Source organism: Ananas comosus, linkage group 9 (assembly GCF_001540865.1).
Source record: "Ananas comosus cultivar F153 linkage group 9, ASM154086v1, whole genome shotgun sequence".
In the NCBI taxonomy this organism is placed as follows: domain Eukaryota; kingdom Viridiplantae; phylum Streptophyta; class Magnoliopsida; order Poales; family Bromeliaceae; genus Ananas; species Ananas comosus.
In genome coordinates, this window is record NC_033629.1 from 643,908 (window position 1) to 663,145 (window position 19,238).

At 37.5% G+C, this 19,238-nt stretch overlaps 2 protein-coding genes across 2 annotated transcripts; one reads left to right on the forward strand and one right to left on the reverse strand.

Annotated features, from left to right (window-relative positions):
- LOC109715266 (QWRF motif-containing protein 2-like) lies at positions 7,789-11,692 on the forward strand. The gene is made up of 6 exons (XM_020240190.1): positions 7,789-9,210; positions 9,746-9,865; positions 10,266-10,382; positions 10,465-10,554; positions 10,972-11,079; positions 11,176-11,692. The coding sequence occupies exons 1-6, from the start codon at positions 7,924-7,926 to the stop codon at positions 11,242-11,244; spliced, it is 1,791 nt and encodes a 596-aa protein (XP_020095779.1). The 5' UTR covers positions 7,789-7,923; the 3' UTR covers positions 11,245-11,692.
- LOC109715265 lies at positions 12,055-18,019 on the reverse strand. Its single transcript, XM_020240189.1, has 7 exons — positions 17,707-18,019; positions 16,734-16,823; positions 16,005-16,646; positions 15,655-15,740; positions 15,475-15,565; positions 14,561-14,992; positions 12,055-14,100 (listed from the first exon to the last, which is right to left on the reverse strand). Exons 1-7 carry the CDS (start codon positions 17,743-17,745, stop codon positions 12,235-12,237), a joined length of 3,246 nt encoding a protein of 1,081 aa, XP_020095778.1. The 5' UTR covers positions 17,746-18,019; the 3' UTR covers positions 12,055-12,234.

Below are 19,238 nucleotides of genomic sequence, written 5' to 3' on the forward strand. Positions count from 1 at the left end.
AGCGAGGTACCTTGACTAGTAAAGATAAAATTGTGGTACAATATTTATCCCTTTCTTTTATCAAACAGAGGCAAAAAATGGACACTTATTGCGAGCCCAAATGTATAAGAAAATGTGGGAGCCCAAATTAATGCACCGGCGGGGCCCGGCCCAGCCCGAGCCCATTAAGAGCATCGCCCACCTGACTCAACACACCCTTCCTCTCTCCTTGTACTGATTTTGTTAGGAGTTCATATTATAAGAAAGCAAAAAAAAAGAAAAAAAAAAAAAGAAGTTACTATATGTTAGTCGGTTCAAACCTTATATGTTGGAGCTTTTAAGTTGAATAAATTTTATTAGAAAAATATCACATATTTAAATTTATGTGGGTCTGAACTGGATCTAGAACATTTCAGCAAGTGCTGTTAGAGCCAATGGTTTGACGATTTTAAGTTATTCGTCCAGACGATATGGTGTAATAAATTAAGTTGGTAGTCTTACGAAGGTTACAGAAACACGATATAACGGCTTGGGGCGCTAAAAAAAATTAGTTTCCAGAGATGTGGATTTGATGCCAGAGAGGTTAGGACAGGACTCCGATTGAGAGTTAATTGATTTACATGTGAAAGTCAAAGAATGTTAGGAGTTTACATGTAAATTTTTTTTTTTAAAAAATAAAGTAACTTACTTCTACTCTTTTTGAATTCGGATCGCAAATAACTTTGTTGGATATTTTATCCAATCCATTTTCGCAACTTGGGCGTGGTTAATTAGTAGTTATACCAGTATGTTATTAATATAGGCCGTGTTCATGTAATCACGTGCGGTGTACGAGGTGGTCCCTTGAGCTACATCCTACGTACTTTGGCTAACATATGTACTCAAAAATTAGTTTCCTTTTCCTTCCATTTGTTTTTATATTTTGTTATTAAGCTAAGTTTATGCAGTAAAACACGTAGTAAAACAAGCTAATTAACTACTTTGTAAAGTATCAGTTTGTTGCTTCTTTTGTTCTACGCGTATTGTGTCGCTTCTCTCTTTCTCCCCTCTTCGAAAAGGCCTATACACATAGCTTTGTTTATAAGTGATAACGTGGAAGTAGGGGTGTAAACGAGCCGAACACGAGCGAGCTGGGATCGGCTCGTGTTCGGCTCGTTTATTAAACGAGCCGAATACGAGCTGGCTCGTTAAAGTATCGAGTCGAAAAATTCAGCTCGTTTATTAACGAGCCGAACACGAGCTGGCCAACGAATAATAAATTAAAAAAAATTAAATTAAATATATATATAAAATAAATTTATAAAATTTTATCTATTAGACTTTGATCTAATAGTTAAAATTTTACATATAAATGAGTCTTTTTATAATTAAGCACGCATTTATATTTTTATTTTGCTAAAAATTAAATAATATATATATATATTATATATAATTATTTATTTATATATAAAAATATAAATTAAATAAGTTATATAAATATAAAATATATGTATTCGAGCTATTATCGAGCCGAACACGAGCGAGCTGACCCTAGCTCGTGTTCGGCTCGTTTACTAAACGAGCGATTCGATCCCAAGCTCATTTCGAGCCGAATACGAGCTGGCTCGCGAACAGCGAGCTGGATTGCCACTCCTACGTGGAAGGTCAAAATTTTAATAGGCCTAAGACTTGTATATATATATAAAGTTAATTTGCATCTTATTAGGTAAGTTTAGGGTATGTTTGGTCTAGCTTCTGAAAAAGTAATTTCTGAAAAAGTGATTTTGGTTTGGAGAAATAATTTTGGTTAAAATCTGTAGAACGTTTGATGGAGTTTAGATAAAAGTGATTTTTCTGAAGTGATTTTGAAAAGTTGTTTGGTAAATTTTTTTTAATGTTTGAAAATAACATTAATTTTTATTAAATTTTATTTTAAAATAATTTAAATCTAAATTTAAATTTGAATTAAAATTAAAATTTTTGAATTTCAAAATGTACAAAATTTAAGTTGATATTTTTAATTTAAAAAATAATTTAAAATTCTCAAAATTTAAAATTAAAATAATTATAAAATGTTAAAAATTAAAAATATAAATATAAATTTAAAACATATATAATTATGAATTTAAAATATAAATTTTCATATATAAAAATTAAAATAAAATTAAAATTTCAAACTTTAAATTTAGAATTTAAATTTAAAATTTAAATCTAAATTTAAAATTTGAATTAAAATTTAAAATTTAAAATTTAAATTTAATATGTAAATAATATAAATATTATGAAATGTAAAAATAAAAATATTAATAAAAAATATATTAAATAATTAAATTTTCAAAATTTAAATTTTAAATTAAAATTTAAATTTTAAAAATTATGAAATTTAAAAGTTGAAATTTAAAATTTGAATATTATAAATTTAAAATTTAAATTAAAATTTTGAAATTTATAATTTGAAGATAAAAAATATAATTTAAAATTTTTAAAAATTTTAAATTTTAAAATCTAATAAGAAATTTGAAATTTGAAATTCTAAAATTTAAAATGTTGAAATCTAAAATTTGAGATTTGAAATTTAAAATTAAAATTTAAAATTTAAAGTTTGAAATCTATTTTTCAAAATTTAAAATTTAAAACTTAAAATTTAAAAAATAAAAAATGAATCTAAAAATTAAAATTTAAAATTTAAATTAAATTTAAATATTGAAATTAAAATAAAAATTTAAAGTTTAAATCTAAAATCAGAATCAGATTTCAAGTAGTTTTTTTCTGCTTCTGATTCTGCGGCCATTAAAATCCGTTTTCTGATTCTAAAAAATAGAATCAGATTTTAAAAATAAGTTGTCAAATGCTTTATTAAGCCGAAAATCATTTTTCAGTCCAAAAGGGCTTTTTAAAAGCTAGGTCAAGCACCCTCTTAAACTCAAATTGTTTGGTGACCATTTTTTTTGTTTCAACATGTCCGTTGTGCACATGCACACACCGTTGCACACGGTGGAGAAATTATAGTTTAGCTTATGAGGAGATCAATTGATTATTAATCCTGAATTAAAAAAGCTATATTGTTCAATCATTATTTTTCTAAAATTATATCATTTGGTTCAAATCGTGCATAGTAAAGTATTCGACTTAACAAGCTACATAGAAGTTCTCCAGGGGTGAAAAAAACAAATGGTTAGAAAAACCTACAAAAGTGGATCGAGCTCGTTACTTCATGGACGCGTTACGGTTGCCCTGGTATTCATTAATGCATATGAAATAAAAACATATCTTTGAATAAAAATTTAAATGACTAGAATGATATTTTTTTCTACTAGCAGCTAATTAAAGGAAGAGAAAAAAAAAAAAAAAAACTCTTNCGTTACTTCATGGACGCGTTACGGTTGCCCTGGTATTCATTAATGCATATGAAATAAAAACATATCTTTGAATAAAAATTTAAATGACTAGAATGATATTTTTTTCTACTAGCAGCTAATTAAAGGAAGAGAAAAAAAAAAAAAAAAACTCTTCTTTTATTTCAAAATTCTTTATAAAAAAAAAATTTTTTTTTTTACTTGCGTGTTCCCATTTCGTGACCATAAAAACTTGTAGTACGTGATGATTCAAAAAGCTTGTGCAAAGCTGCATGGTTGAGTCTTATATCATATGTACAGTTGCTAAAAAAAGATAAAAAACCAGAGGCATTTAAAATTTTTGTTGTTAATTTTTGTGTATACATTTACACGCACACTTGATGGTACAAATTAATGGCCAACTTGGTCCGTATCACATTCTACAGGAAAGTTAGGTTGGGTCAGGTTCACCTCAGGTGAATTTCTATAATTTCTTTAAAAAAGAGTCACATTTATGTATAGTTGTTTCCAGGGTTTAGTTAAATTAATGCCATATATTTGCAAGTTCGCGGATAATAGTTAAAATAGTTATACTTGATTAAAAAAATTTATATAAATTAAATTGATTATCCAATGAAGTTTTAGGTTAGGTAACCAACAAATGAAACAATCTAATAAGTTAATTTATTTTGTTAAGTTTTGAAGCTAAGGGCGTGTTGGTATTACTAGGGTCGCGAGAATGTATGTTTGATTCTGAACTCAAACAAAATAAAATAAAACATATCGTATACAAAAGCTGAGTTCGATTCTCACAATTCGTACACTTTAATTACGTTGCGTATCTGATTTTCGACTTTATAGATCATTTTCAAATGCCTGCACTTCTAAGTTGGCAAAATAAACGACTTACCGGGCAGAGATTTGGCGAAACAAACATGCCTTGAGAAGAGACGAGTCCCACTCTTGTGATATATTTGTATTTAATTGGGAGACAAACTATTACTAAAGAAAAAAAAAATGCTTCCATACTAAATTCAATAAATTTATCAAGTTTTCAATTTATTTATTTTTTAAAATATAAGTATACGTGAAAAATAAATAGTGGGGTCATAGTTGGATGGAACCGTTGTAACGGGCCCATGCACGCTCGCCGTGGCAATAATGCATGGTACGAGATTTGTTAAACTGCTTTGACAATCGTAATACGTGTTCAATGCAACAACGAAAAGAAACTACAATAAAATAGGGGGATATAATTCTTAGTGACAAAACAATATGTTGCGCTTAATTTAATACACTGATTAGCCTTTAGTGGATTTTATAAATAAGAAGAGAGTTTAAGGGGAAAATCAAATAAATATTGTCACGTTTATCACAGGATCTAAATAATCCGCTAAAAGATTATTATTATATTATTTTTTATATTTTGTACAAAAGTGATACGAGTAATTAAGTAATATGAGGGTGTAATTGTTTAATTTGGTAACGTAGAAGTTGAATGTACATGGAAACGACGTGCTTAGTGACGAAAATCACGCCTAAACATGAGAAAACGTTCAAATTGATCACTATCTCAGGATGATTAATTGTTGTTTCCAACTATTTTTTAACTAAAGTATTTATATTTAATTTAATTTAATAATGTTATTAGTTTAAGGATTATTACAATCAAGTGTAATTATTTTTATTTATCGTTAACAAAAGTTAATAACCAATGAAACTATTAAATAATAAATCTTCTAATATAACTAAAAAAAAAACAAAGTTAAGGCCTCGAGGGGGTATTTGGTTCCTGAAAATACAAAAAAAAAACTAATATTTTTTTTAAAAAAGTATTAGTTTTTTTTTGTACAGTTTCTTTTAGAAAAAAAATTTAAAAAACAAAAACACTTTATTTATTAAAATTTTCATTTTTAAAATAATTATAATACTTTTTTTTCCTAGAAATTTAACATAAAAATTCTTTTAATCAGAAAATCAACTTTTAAATATTTTTGAAAAACCAAACACCCCCTAAAAAATATTAATTAATGAAAAGAATAGAAAAGTTGAGGACTTTATTTCAAAGTGACTTAAAATTAAGAAAAATTTTCTGTCTTTTTTTTTAAATTAAAAAAATCTAAAAGTTCTTCTATTCTAATAAAATAAAACTTCAATAAAGAGCTCTCCTATCGCACTTTTTAAAAAATTTTCATTTCATTGCTACGCATTAAATTTATCTTAATCTAATAATTCATTGAATATTTATTTAGGCTAATTTGCATAAAAAAAATTCACTAGTTTTGGGCTTTTGTAAAAGTGGACCACTTTTTTCGTTTTTACAGATTTAGTCCGATTTTTCAGCAAACTGACCAAACTACCTTTGTACCATTTTCTCTCTCCTCTTTTTTTTTTCTTGTTCTTTTTTTCTTTCTCTTCCCAGAGAGCGGCGGAGGCGGAGGCGGCCCGCTTCGATTTTGTCCGGCGTATTCTTACCCTCGCCCACGGACCCCGACTTCCTCGCCTTCGACTTCGCCGAGGCCGTGCTATGGCTTTTTTTTTCCCCTCTCCGACCCTCCTCCACCGTCTCCGACGACGATGCCTATCTCACCCTCTCTCGCCCTTCTCGTCCTTTCCTTCTCCTTCATCTTCGCTTCTTCCGCCACCTCCGACGACGACGCCTTTCCGTCGACATCGATACCGCGGAGGTCGCTACGGCGCCGCAGCCTCAGAGCGGGGGGTTTTTAGCGGCGGCGTCGCTGGTGCCGTGGCCGTTGGCGAAGAGGCATGACAAAATTATAGAAAAAGGAAGAAGAAAAAAATAAAGATAAAAAATTATATAAGAAGGAAGAAGAAGATAAAATTGCACCGTTAAAATAAGATTACACTGTTTTAAAATAAATTTGCACTGTTTTAATAAAAATTGTATTATTTGATATAGAAATTACACTCTTTTAGAATGAATTTTATACTCTTAAAGCTAACGTTGCACTATTTAGGAGAATTTTGTACTATTTCTTTTTTCTTTTTTTTTCTCTTTCTCTGTTTCTTTTTCCGTTGCTGCCTCCCGCCTGGCCCGAGGTCCCTTCCTATTGTCAAGAGCCTCCTCGAGCTCGGCGATAGCCCCCATCCCGCCTTTGTGCGCCTCGCCACTTGCTACGGGCCCCTCATCTCTCTCCGTCTCGGCCGCATGACCATCGTCGTGGCTTTCTCCCCCGCAGATGGTGACGCCCTCGAGGTGAAGTCAGGCGGCGTTGCAGATGCCGTAGAAGCGGCCGAGCCGGAGGGCACGGATGCAAGGGCACCTGCGGGAGAGGCCTCCTGATCTCACGGCAGGAGCACGTGGCGATGCGGCGGGACGTGCGAAGCGGGGTGCAGTCGTACGCGACCTCGGCGCTCGAGAAGACCTCGGCCCGAGTGTGCGGGAGGGAGCAGCGGAAGAAAAAGAAAAAAAATAACACAAAATTCTTCTAAATAGTGCAACGTTAGCCTTGAGAGTGTAAAATTCATTCCAAAAGAGTATAATTTCTATATCAATAGTACAAATTTATTTTAAAATAGTGTAATCTTATTTTAATAATACAATTTTATTTTCTTCTTCCTTCTTATATAATTTTTTGTTTTTATTTTTTTCTTCATCCTTCTTCTATAATTATTTTTTTGTCACGTCTCTCCGCCAACGGCTACGGCGCCGACGATGACGCCGCTAAAGACCCTCCGCTCCGAGGCTGCGGCCCCGCAGCAACCTCCACGACGTCGATGTCAGCGGAGAGGCGTCGTTGTCGGATGCGGTTGAGGAGGCGAAGGAGGAAGGAAGGGACAGGACGAGAAGGGCGAGAGAGGGTGAGATAGTCGTCGCTATCGGAGATGGCAGAAGAGGGTCGGAGAGGGGAAAAAAAAAAGCCATAGCGCGGTCTCTGCGGAGACGGAGGCTGGGAAGGCGAGGGGTCCGTGGGCGAGGGTAAGGATGCGCCAGACAAAACCGAAGCGGGCCACCTCCGCCTCTGCCTCTGCCTTTGCCTTCGTCGCTCTTTGGGGAGAGAAAGAAAAAAAGAACGAGAGAAAAAAAAAGAGAGAGAGAAAGAGAAAAATACAAGAGTATTTTTGTCAGTTTGCTGAAAAATCAGATCGAATATGCAAAAACGAAAAAGATGGCTCACTTTTGCAAAAGTCTAAAATTAGTGAATTTTTTATGCAAATTGGCCATTTATTTAATACTAAAAAATTATAAACAATTTTTAAGTTTTAGTTTTTTTTAAATGTATAATTTTGGATAGATATAAAAATAACAGGTAATGGATGTTTTTTATTGCCCCTCCACCACGTATGGGACGGCCCACATAACTCCGGTGCCGTTACTTCCCAGTGCTCTCTCTCTCTCTCTCTCTCTCTCTCTCTACTCTCCTTTGGTTCTTCTCTCCGTTTCTCGGGCTCCATTTCTCTTCCCCTTCTTCTTTCCCTTTCTCTCTCTACTCCCCCTTCTCTACTTCTCTCTACTTCGCACCCCCAAAGAGAGAAAGAGAAAGAGAAAGAGAGAGAGAGAGAGAGAGAGGTAACTACTTAAGAATAAGCTCTCTCTCTCTCTTAGTTCTCGAAGCTTCTTCGGCCCCCCTAACCCCCATTCTCTCTCTTCTCTCTATATCTGTTCGCCATGGCGGCCGCGGTCACCACCGCGGCCGCAGCGACCCCATCCACCGCGGCAGCATCTGCCCCACCCACCGCACGAATCTCCAAGCAACCCTCCCCCTCCCCCTCCGCCTCCCCTCTCCGCCGCTCCGAAAATCACAACAATGCCGCTCTGCTTCGTCGCCCCAAATCCAAATCCAAGCCCATCCCCTCCCGCTACCTCTCCACCACCACCCCTCCCTCCTCCTCCTCTTCTTCTTCCTCCTCCTCCTCCTCTACACGACGCTTCGCTTCCCCTCTCCCCACCCCCCGCTCCTCCTCCTCCTCCTCCTCCTCCTCCTCATCCTCCATTGCTGCCCCACTCCGCTCCTCCTCGGTCGACCGTGCGCGGCCCCACTGCGTCCCCGACCCCTCCGCGAAGCCCCTCTCCTCCTCCTCCTCCTCCTCCACCACCCGGAGCCTCTCCGTCTCCTTCCAGGGCGAGCCCTTCTTCTACTCCGCCGCTAGGGCCAGCACCACCTCCCCTTTCCCCTCCCGCAAACCCTCCCCCGATCGCCGCCCTGTGGCGGCGAGGGCCCGCTCCGAGAACCCTAAACCCTCGCTCGATCCCTCCCGCGGCGGCGGCGGCGGCGGCCGCCGATGGCCCTCCGCCAAAACCCTAATCTCCGATCAGCTCGCCAAGAGCCTGGATTTGTCCTCCGTCGACAAGGAGGACCCCATCATGGCCGCCATCCACCTCCTGCGGCGCTCCATCGCGGCGGAAGATGGGTTCAGGCGCGCTTCCTTCGACGCGGCGGAGCTTTCCGTGTCTTCGGACACGGAGAGCGCTTCGTCGGGAAGCAATTCCGGGTCTCTGGAAGCCCCGATTCCCCCGGGGCGGGGCACGCCGGGGGGAACCACCGTTCCGGCGAGGTTTCTGCAGCAAACACCTTTGCCAGTACCTTCGCGTATTTCGCGAGCCGCGCCGTCTCCAAAGACGGTGCCGGCGAAGAAGTCGTTGCTCAACGGGTTCTCTTGTTCTTCTCCATCCCCTGCCTCTTCGACTAAGAATGTGCCTCCGCCATTGAAGAGGACGGCTAGTCCTTCTAGGGCTCGGAATGGTTCTGCTGCGGAGCGCATTTCGAATGGTGGGCAATGTCCTAAGAGCTCTTCGGTCATAGGTTTTGGGGTTGAAGCGAGGAGAAGGAAGAGTGGGGATATCAAGGTTGAAGAAGCACACTTGTTAAGAGTGCTTTATAATAGGCTACTGCAGTGGTGGTGTGTTAATGCTCGAGCTGGTGCCGCTTTTTTGGCACAAAAGGCAGCTGCGGAGGTGAGATTGAAGTTCTTGATCTGGAATTTCTTTCTGTGGTAAAATTTGGAATTATTGAGTATGATGCATTTGTTATCTTTTGTCCTTGTAATATAAGTTTGGTAGTTTATTCATATTAAATTTCCATTGTTTCTTAATGCTCTGATACTAAAAAGCTCATTGTTTTAGAATCTTGCCCCTTAGGTCTTGTTCTTTTGTTCTTTGCACTGTTTTATTAGCTACTTGGTTTGCTTACTCAAAGAGATACTTAAGTCTCTATGATTATGATGAGGAATTGCTATGGAAGGATGTAGGTACATACAACAATCAAATGCGGCTCCAACAAGCGCATCAATTATCTTGCTTTAACCTCTGTAGGAGTAATAGTAGAGTCATGTCTATTGTGTAGATACTTCCTTTTTCTACATGTTCTTTTGATAGAGATATCTACTGCTTAAAGTAAATATGTTTGTCTTGTGCTCGAATGTGTAACGCTTGTCTTGTCCGACTTTTCCATCCTTAAAGTGGCTAACGCTTTCCATTTAATTTCTAACAGAAAGATTTGTATGATGCATGGTGTGCCACCTCCAACATTCGTGATTCTGTTATGCGTAGGAAGCTCGGGTTTCAACTACTTACACAGAAGTCTAAGCTTTTCTTCATTCTAAAGGGACAAGTAAGTATTCTATCCATTCTATCCTTATCTTTCCTTTTGTACACGGCTATTGCTGCCTTGCTTCTATTTATTTCTTCTAGTTTCATTAATTAGTCTTTCATCTTTAGTACCTATATGTTAGTTCCTTTCTAGTTATGCTAGCATTCTTAAATTTTGAGAAATGTTGGCTAAATTTTCTACGATAGTGTTCAACTCAATGCTGAACCCTGAGAAATTAGTGTTAACTCCCTTGTTAAAAGGAAAATCCGTTAAGGGAGGTACTTAGGGTACTAATTTTAATTACTAGATCTGGAGTATAATAACTAATTCGAATTTTGAGAGGAATATCTCAAAACGCCTTTTTGGTTAATTTCACTCTTACCTAAGTGAATATGTTCTGATTGTACTTAAACTGATGCAGATGGCCTATTTGGAGGAGTGGTCATTGGTAGATATAGACCATTTAAGTTCTTTATCAGGAGCTATCGAAGCGTTAAAAACCAGTACTCTCCGCATACCTGTTACAGATGGAGCAAAGGTTTGGACCAGAAAATTTGATTTGTAAATCTACTGTTGGGGCCAGAGTTTCCTGAAAAATATCTTTTCTTTTCATTCAACAGGCAGAGATCCAAGAAGTGAAAAATGCTGTGGGTTCCGCTGTTGATGTTATGCAGACAATAGGGAGCTCAACATGCTCTTTACTCTGGAAGGTAGTGCTTCTTGTTTTCTCGCTTGTTTTATTTGTTGTTTCTTGTTGTCATGTAAGAAATCTTGGTGCCTATCTTCATATGATTACTTTATACTAATCTATTGCGCATGCGTGTAACTTGGTAGTTCACATCAAACCACTGTATTAAAATGGAAAGCAGTTGGATCAGCAACATTGCAATTTTAATAATTTGGATCCTAACCTTTGTTTCCTGTTATAGTACTAGTCGTTCCGTTGAATTCCAACTAAAAGGTGTATGATATCCAGCTAATCACCAATTTCACAGGATGCCAGCAACTAAGTGCCTTGATGTTTTTGGAATTTACGCATAAATTAAGTCATAGGATTAAAATCCACCAATATGTATCTTTCTTTTTGGATTTCCTTTACGAATACTTAAATCTATCATCATATGCAGGTAGCGGAGACGAGCTCGCTGGTATCCGAACTATCTAAAATTGCTGCAGAAGAACGAGCACTGATGGAACAGTCTAGAGAGCTATTGTCAGCAGCAGCAGCAATGCATGTAAGTACTACCATCAATTCCTTTCTAGGGCTGTTTCATATTACTTCCTTTTTTAACCTCTACTTAATCGCTTCTAACAAGTAACTCTTTAACCAGGTTAAACATTATAGCCTCCTAGGGCAACTAATACAGCTAACTCGCCGAGAAAGCCAGAGGCATTTGTAACACAAAGACTAAAGCCTGAACAACTAACCTCTCAGCGTATAGCTAACTGGAGATTGATGCCAAAAATTACAAAAAATGGTAGTTCGATGGGTGCGAACTGGGTGCTTTGATTGTGATCTCAACTAGGTAGCTGTTGCACATAATTTTGTTCCCTTACTTTACAGCACTTGTTAGTACCAGAGACGGGAAAAAAAAAAAAAATCACAGCATTAGCTGTTTATTGGAGTTTTGGTCCCGTACCAATCAAAGGGGAGTTGATGCTGTATATATCTGTTGGGCAAGATGAGTTGGTTATCTCTTTTGTTTTGGCACCAATGTTTGGTACGTCCAACTCATGTGGGTCCTTTTGTTCATCTTCTCTAGATCTCACGTGAATAACTATGTCCAATCTCAGATTGTGTAGCGCACCACAATGATATGTTCTATTGAAAGTTTGCTTTGAGCATTATATTTTGGCTGTAAAGTTTATTCTTGCTCCCCTTTTCTCCCAAATAGAGAATTTGTTTACCAGGCTAACAGGCCAGCCCCAAGGAGAACAAAGAGACAACGAACGATGGCTTTGTATCTAGGGGGTATCTAGGGGGAAGACGCAAATAATCTGCTCTGGTCAAATAAACAAATCTGTAAATGAGATCTAGCTTGAATATTACAGTGGTTAAAAAAAAATCACTTTCTTACTTTAATGTGGTGTTTGCTGTAGTCATTTTATAGTATCAGAGGAGAGAATATTAGAAGCTAGAAACGCTTTTAATAGTTTATAAACCTTTCAAAATATAAAACAAGGCAATACCAAACTAGGCTTAAGAAAAATTGGCAATCCCAAACTAGGCTTAAAAAAAATTTGGTCCCCAATAAAGATAAGATTTGGTGGTTCTTAGGAGTTAATAAGATTTAGTTACAACATTTTAAGATGATTGCTTCTGATTGTACGACCTTATTAACACGTGTTGGTACATAAGAAAAAACAAAGAAGAGAACCAGATTTTGAAGTCAAAAAGTTGACTGTACATGGAACCTCTTCCTTTTCCTTCTGTTTGATCTTAAACGCTTTTGCACTTCAGACCACTCTACACACGCACCTGCAGCTTCCTCAGTAGGTTCGGTAACCATCTCTTTAATTTTATCTCTCTTCATACGTAAATCGAGAGTCTCTTTAACTTTCGAATTGTCGTTGGGTTCATTACCAAGTTCTTCCGACTTTGAATGCTTTATATGTGCTTCAACAGTTTCCCCAACCTCATCATCCCTCATGATTCCATCAGGAGTTTTTTGGACTTCCTCATTCTTTGTGGGTGCTATAACTATCTCCTTAATTCTAGCATTCTCCGCTGGTGATTCAACATTTTCTAGCAATTTAGAGTTCTCCAGGGTTTCATTAACCCTTTCTTGTTCTTTTACACACTCCACCTTATGCACTTCAAGAGTCTCCCGCACTTCCTCATCCTTCATGACTTCACGAGGAGTCGCTCTTGCGCCAACTTTCTCCTCAATTTTAGCATTCTTTGCAGGTGCTTCGACATTATCTTGCACTCTACAGCGCTCCATGGGTTCATCAACCTTTTCTTGTTCTTCCACACACTTGGTACGTGCTTCAACAGTCTTGTGCACTTCATCATCCTTCATAAGTCCATCATGAGCCTCTTGGATTTCATCATTCTGCATGGGCGCACCAACTTTCTCACTAATATTAGCATTCTCGGTTGGTGCTTTGGCATCCTCTGAAACGCTAGAAGTCTCCATGGGTTTGTCAAACCTTCCGTGCTCTTCTCGAACTTTAGAACTCTCCACCAGTTCGTCAACCCTTTCTTGCTCCTCTCGAAGTTGAGAACTCTCCATGGGTTCATCAACCCGTTCTTGCTCTTCTACATGCTCCGTGTGTGCTTCGATTGTCTCGCTCTTTTCATCATTCATAAGTTCATCGTGAATGTCTTGGACTCTATCCTCTTCTGTGGATGCATGAATAGTCTCGTGCACGTTACCATCCTCGATAGATTCACCAACAACCTTGTATTTTTCGTCATTCTCCATGGGTGCATTAACAGTCTCATGCATTTTATCATCCCCGATAGATTCGTCAACCCCCTCTTTCACTTCACCAGTCCTCATAGGTGAATCCAGAGTCTTTACTTTACCATCTTTAATAGTTACAGCTAAAGTCTCCAGCATTTTATCCACCTTTACTGGTTCATCAATGGTTTCCAACCCTTTAGCACTCTGCATATTTGTACTAATACTCTTTCTAACTTCATCATCCTCCATAACTATATCAGGATTGTCTTGCACTTTATTACCCTCGATCGCTGCACCAATGGTTTCCATCTGTTCATCATTCTCTATTGTTTCGTTAGCAGTCTCCCGCACATTAATCTTCTCCATAGGTTCATTAACATTCTCCTTCACTTTTCCATTTTCCTCATTTGCTTCCTTACTAGATGAATCAATGGCCTCCTCCTGTAGTTGTATCCCCACAGGCTCAATACTCCTCGTCTGATCCAATTCCATTATAGTATTGCCCTCTTCATGATTATTATCCTCACTATCAGGATCAGCCTTAATAGGAAGGGCCTGCATAACTGGAGAATGCTGAACAGATTCTATGAATCTGGTTGCTATTCCGGCTTCTATGGCAAGTGGAATAGCTGTCGGTGGTGTAAGGTACCTTGGCGACGAAGCCCGAATTTTTTGCTTTTGCCTACTGTGAGAGTGACCAACCTCAGAGGTAGAAGGCTTCGCTTTCTCCAGCTCAGTGCTGATGTAAGCATCTATCTCTGCGAGGTTCTCCTTGAGCCTCTTTCTCTCCACCTCTCCCGATAACAACCTTCTAATCTGTCTTTGTACAGTCATAACCAAATCCACCTATTCATGGTATAAAAATGTATGTTCATTGATTTACGATATAAGGCCTGTTTGGCCCGATGCACAGGCCGCACCGCAGAGCTTTCTGAGGAAGCTCCGAAATCAGAGCTTCCTCAAAAAGCCTTGGCCTTGCGGTTGCATGCCACAAATGGGGGCAGCTGCAAGGGCAAACGGGCACATAAACAGGAAAAAAGATGATATAGCAATGTGCCTATTAGTCCTGGATTAGGAAGAGCCTCTTTACACTCAGAAGCACACATGAGCATTTCGCAAACAAAAGATCTTGTGCTTCTGATGTGGCAAGAAACTGAAATGAAATTCTAGGCCCCAAAAGTAGAAAATACAATTTGAAGCTTCTACTTTTGCTGCAATACGAAGCTGCTAAGAGGATTTGAGTAAAATGTTGTTGGTGCTTCCTCAAACAACCGCACTCAAATTCACTTTATTATTCTATACATACCAATGCTTTCTCACTCTGCCCTAGCGATTGAAAGGAGATGGTTGGCCGCTCAACCGGGGTTGAGATCCATCTGCGTGTAATATTCCAATACCACTCAAAGTAATGGTTTCTTGCTCGAGTAGGATCTGGATCCACCGTTTCTCTCTGTCCGACAACAGTGGATAGCCTATCTGCCCACCGCCTAATGTATTTACTATGGTAAGTGGACCAGTCCTCAACAGATCGGCCCTGCATTGTGACTCGCTCAACTACCTCAACTGGGTCAGGGATATGCTGGATCATTCCAAACTGTAATAGAACACGATCCGGCACGTGCATTTCCACAACCTGGAAACAGATTAACGGAACCCTAGAGAGCCACACAGCTGATCCGGCAGTGCAGAAAGGTGGCAGTACTGCCATCAAGTATGAGTTGTATGGGTCCCATGTGATCTGTCACGCGTCCATGAAGTCACAAAGGTATCATAATCTATTAATAGGTTAATTACTTAGATCTTACAGTTTTACCTCCAAAAATCAATTACATCCTCAGCTTTTCAATTTTGATAATTTAGTACCTGAAATTTGTCCTACGTAACAATTAGGTCCTTCTGTTAGTCAACACTAAAGAAAAGATATGACACCAACATCATGGTTAAAATTAGGCTAATATGGCAGCTTTGTTATGCAATCTGGCTGCAAATGATGATGAGATGGCATATTTTAGATGTTTGACTAACCGGAAGACTTCATTCTTATGAAGAAAAACTTCACAAACTAAATTGAGTATAGCAAAGGACTTTAATCTAATGAAGAACAAACTTCAGAGACTAAATTGTTAGGTAGAGACCCTAAGGGGCGTAAATGGATTCAAGATCAAAATTCAGAAACAAATTTATAATTAACTCACGATAAATTATAAATGTATGGTGTACCTGAGAGTCTAAGATTGTATCAAGTCCATGCCTATAAAATTCGGTGTCAATTGATCGCACATTTTCACGGCTCTTGAATGGGACATTCCACCTAATATCAAAAACTTTGAACATATTCAATGATTAATCAAAGAAAAATAACTGGATCATGCAAAAATGGGAAAATGGAATTTCAGATACCTGCATCCGAGGGGTCTATCATGGAGCAGAGCTTTGACCTCCAATCGATCAGGCCTTCCTATACGAATATGCTCCCATGCCCATATCTAAAGACAAGTCACTGGTGCATTAAGAGAAAAAAGAAGAGAAAAACTGAAATAAACTCATACAAGAGGCAACGGTTAAGAAGGATAACGTGTGTGGATAGTCCTAGTACAATCCCATATTGCAACTTAATTCCTAAAATTACTAACACTTTTACTCCCTGAATTTTCTAAGTGAAAAGTTATTAAGTGATAGCTTGATAAATAAGGATATTACAGAAACTATTCATACAATTTTTTTGTAATAATAATCAAGAAGGACCATACCTGAAGGAGAGTGAGAAAGGCGCAACAATTTGTCTTCCCCTTCATGCTGGCCTTCCCCAGCTCTCTATATAAATGGGAGAGTGCAGCAGCTCCCCAAGCTATCTCCCCACATAAATCGAAGTCACGAAGTAATGGCAAATACCTCAAGTGAACACGGGTCCCGCTAGGATCAGGAAACAAGCTACATCCGAGTTGATACAAAATATATGCTCGTGTGGCATACTCTATCTGTTGTTTGCCAGCTCCATCAGGTATTTTATGAAATGTCTCATAAAACCAGGCAATACTAACTGCACCACCTTTAACCTTTGCTGGCCGCTGCCCTAGAAGCTCTAAGCACAGTTCATCCCATCGACAATCTGCAGGGCCTGTGACAGGGCTCCCGTCCACGCGAAGGCCAGATAGGATTGCCACGTCTTTTAACAAGATTGTGATCTCTCCGTACCGCAAATGGAATGTTTGTGTCTCACGCCGCCACCTCTCGACCAAAGCGTTCAGTAAAGCATGGTCTAATTGGACCCGCTTCAAGCAGGAGAGGTGGTAAAACCCCGCTCTTTTTAATAGTGCAAGCATTCCTTCATGCTTCACCTCCCACTGGTTAAGTCTTGTGCCGTGCTCTATAAATCGAACAGGCTTATAGCCCTGTAATAAAATTCGTATGGTTATAAATTAACCGAAAGGTAATTGCTGCATCCAGACAGAAACAGAAAAAACTAGAAAATTACATACTCTGCCAGTAAAGATTGCCTCAGATTTATGATGCTCTTGCTCTACCAGAACTGATTTATCAATAGGTCCGGGATCTGGAGGTTGTGTCATCTACAGTAAGAAGGAACAGTTTGTTCATTATTGGAATTTAAGGCAAGTAAACATAACAGAAGTTATTAAAGAGAAAAGAATATACAGATTCATCGCTCAATACTTGTAAAACTCTCAAAATATACTGGAAAAGAGATCTGTGCATAACATAGACAGGAAAATGTATTATTTATTAAGAAGTATAAAATAAGTAAACAGAATCCACAAAATTGTGGCGAAGGCTAAAAAAAGAGGTAGCCTTTTGTGTGTACATCCTTAAACTCCATATCAATATTGTTTCCAAGCAAAGAACAAGAAAGAAAAGAACATATATAGATAAAAAAAAAAGTAGCGAATATGAAGAAGTATGATGGATGTAGACTGAATCCAAAAATTAGCAAATTGCCTCTTTTGTTTATTTATTGTTCAAAAATCACCACGAATTACTCAAATTTAGCGTCTTTCCGTCATATTCTTTGTTTATTTACTCGTTTTGATTGTACTCAGGGTGCTAATTCAAAGCTTCTAAGAGTACAACACCACCAAATCTAATACAAAATACAACACTTTTCAAAGTTACAAAGATCCAAACATGAACAATTAGGGCCACTACGCTCCTATTCCCTTCCCTAGTCAATACAACTACGAGCACACCCTAGTCAATACAACTACGAGCACAACACACAATTCAGCTTAGTTAATAGCAATTCAAACAATATTACACTACAATTGCTCTCGAGCCGAGTTCTCAAGCTACAAAACCCTAACTCCACACTCCGAATCCTAACCACAACGAAGATAGCTCAAATTGGGAGAATCCAAACGAAGGATCAAATTAGATCATGTAATAACTAGATAGAAAAGGATCAAAACGGAAACCCTAGAATCGGGGGTTTGCGAGAACCTGGTGGGGGGGAGCGGCACGGGCCACTTTCTCCTCCATGGCGTTGTCGAGTGTCGCCGTTGTAGAGAGAGAGAGAGAGAGAGAGAGAGAGAGAGAGCACGCGCGCGCGGGAAATAGAGCGAGGGGGAGTGGGGAGACAGGAGTAAAGAGAAATACGGCGACGTTTTCGATCAAAGATGTATTCGGGAACGAAAACCACCGCCGTTTTAATCCCCGTTAGCGTGCAAAGTCGGCGGCGAACTCTTGGATCGGGCCAAGCAATTGGATAGCTGGATAGGTATCACTTTTTGCAAAAACACCCCTGTGGTTCATTTTCCTTATGCATGGCAATGTAAATTTTTTTTTCCCCTTCCTTTTTCTTTTTTGGGGGGATTTTCATCTTTTTGATTCAAAGATAGTCATGTTAAATTTGGCCATCTTTATGTCCCTTTGTTTGCAAAATAAGCTTTTGAATTGTTGAGAGTGAGCAGGCATAGAGAAAGGAATAGTTAAGTGCGAAAAATTTAAGCTAGTTTTTAGTTTTTTTAGAGTTAATTTAATCTATTTCAAAAAACTAATAAATAACATTTTGAACTAATAAATAACATTTTGGTAAAAGTTTTCTTAATAATTTATACTGTAGGAGGAGCAACATTTTTATTTCTCACCATCATAGAAATTTCAATCATTTTGTTTGCAAAAGATCTTGATTTCTCTACATTTTTTTTCTTTAACTAAAAAAAAAAAATTCAAAAGCTAGACACAAACGAACCTTATCGTCATAGTATAACATCCTAAAAGTGATGCTTGTTCTTAACATTCATTCCTAGAGAAACAAGCCACAATACTTTATTGCAGAGTGATCATTTATTGACCAAAAAAATAAGGAAAAATTTCCTCACTACCTTTCCAAATAACTCTAATATCATAAATATCTTTTAAAATTTTGAAATTTCATATTTGTCCTTAAAAAACATAAAAATTTTAAAAAATGCCCTCATAACTATCATTCCGTCGTATTTAAGCATAACAAATTCAAAATACCGAATTTACCCTTCAATGTATTTTCATCAATACCCTCACAAATTTTCTATACATTACAAAATAGCCCCTTAATTTGATTTTTTTGATCAAAGTCTTCTTAATATTTTGTTCCTTGAAATTGGATTGATTTTTGTCAATTAAATTACAAATTTTATTAACCCATTGATGATTCCAACAAATTTAATAATTTTAATTACTTCGTAAAAGTTAAAATTAAAAAAAGATAATATGTAATAGCTAACCGAGCAATTTAAGTTAAATAAAATTTTCAATGTAACTAACTAAAATAAATAATTAATAAAAGTTAAGAGCTAAATAGTACTAAAGAATATCAGCGAACAATGTTTATTTAGATGTTAAATAAATAATGAACAAAAGTTAGGGGTAAAATAGTAAATCATATAATAAATATACCCTCTAAAAATTTCTCAACTTATGGACAAAATAAATATTTCAAATCTTAACCAGTACTAGACCGTCATCTAACTAAGATTAATATGACCTGAAGA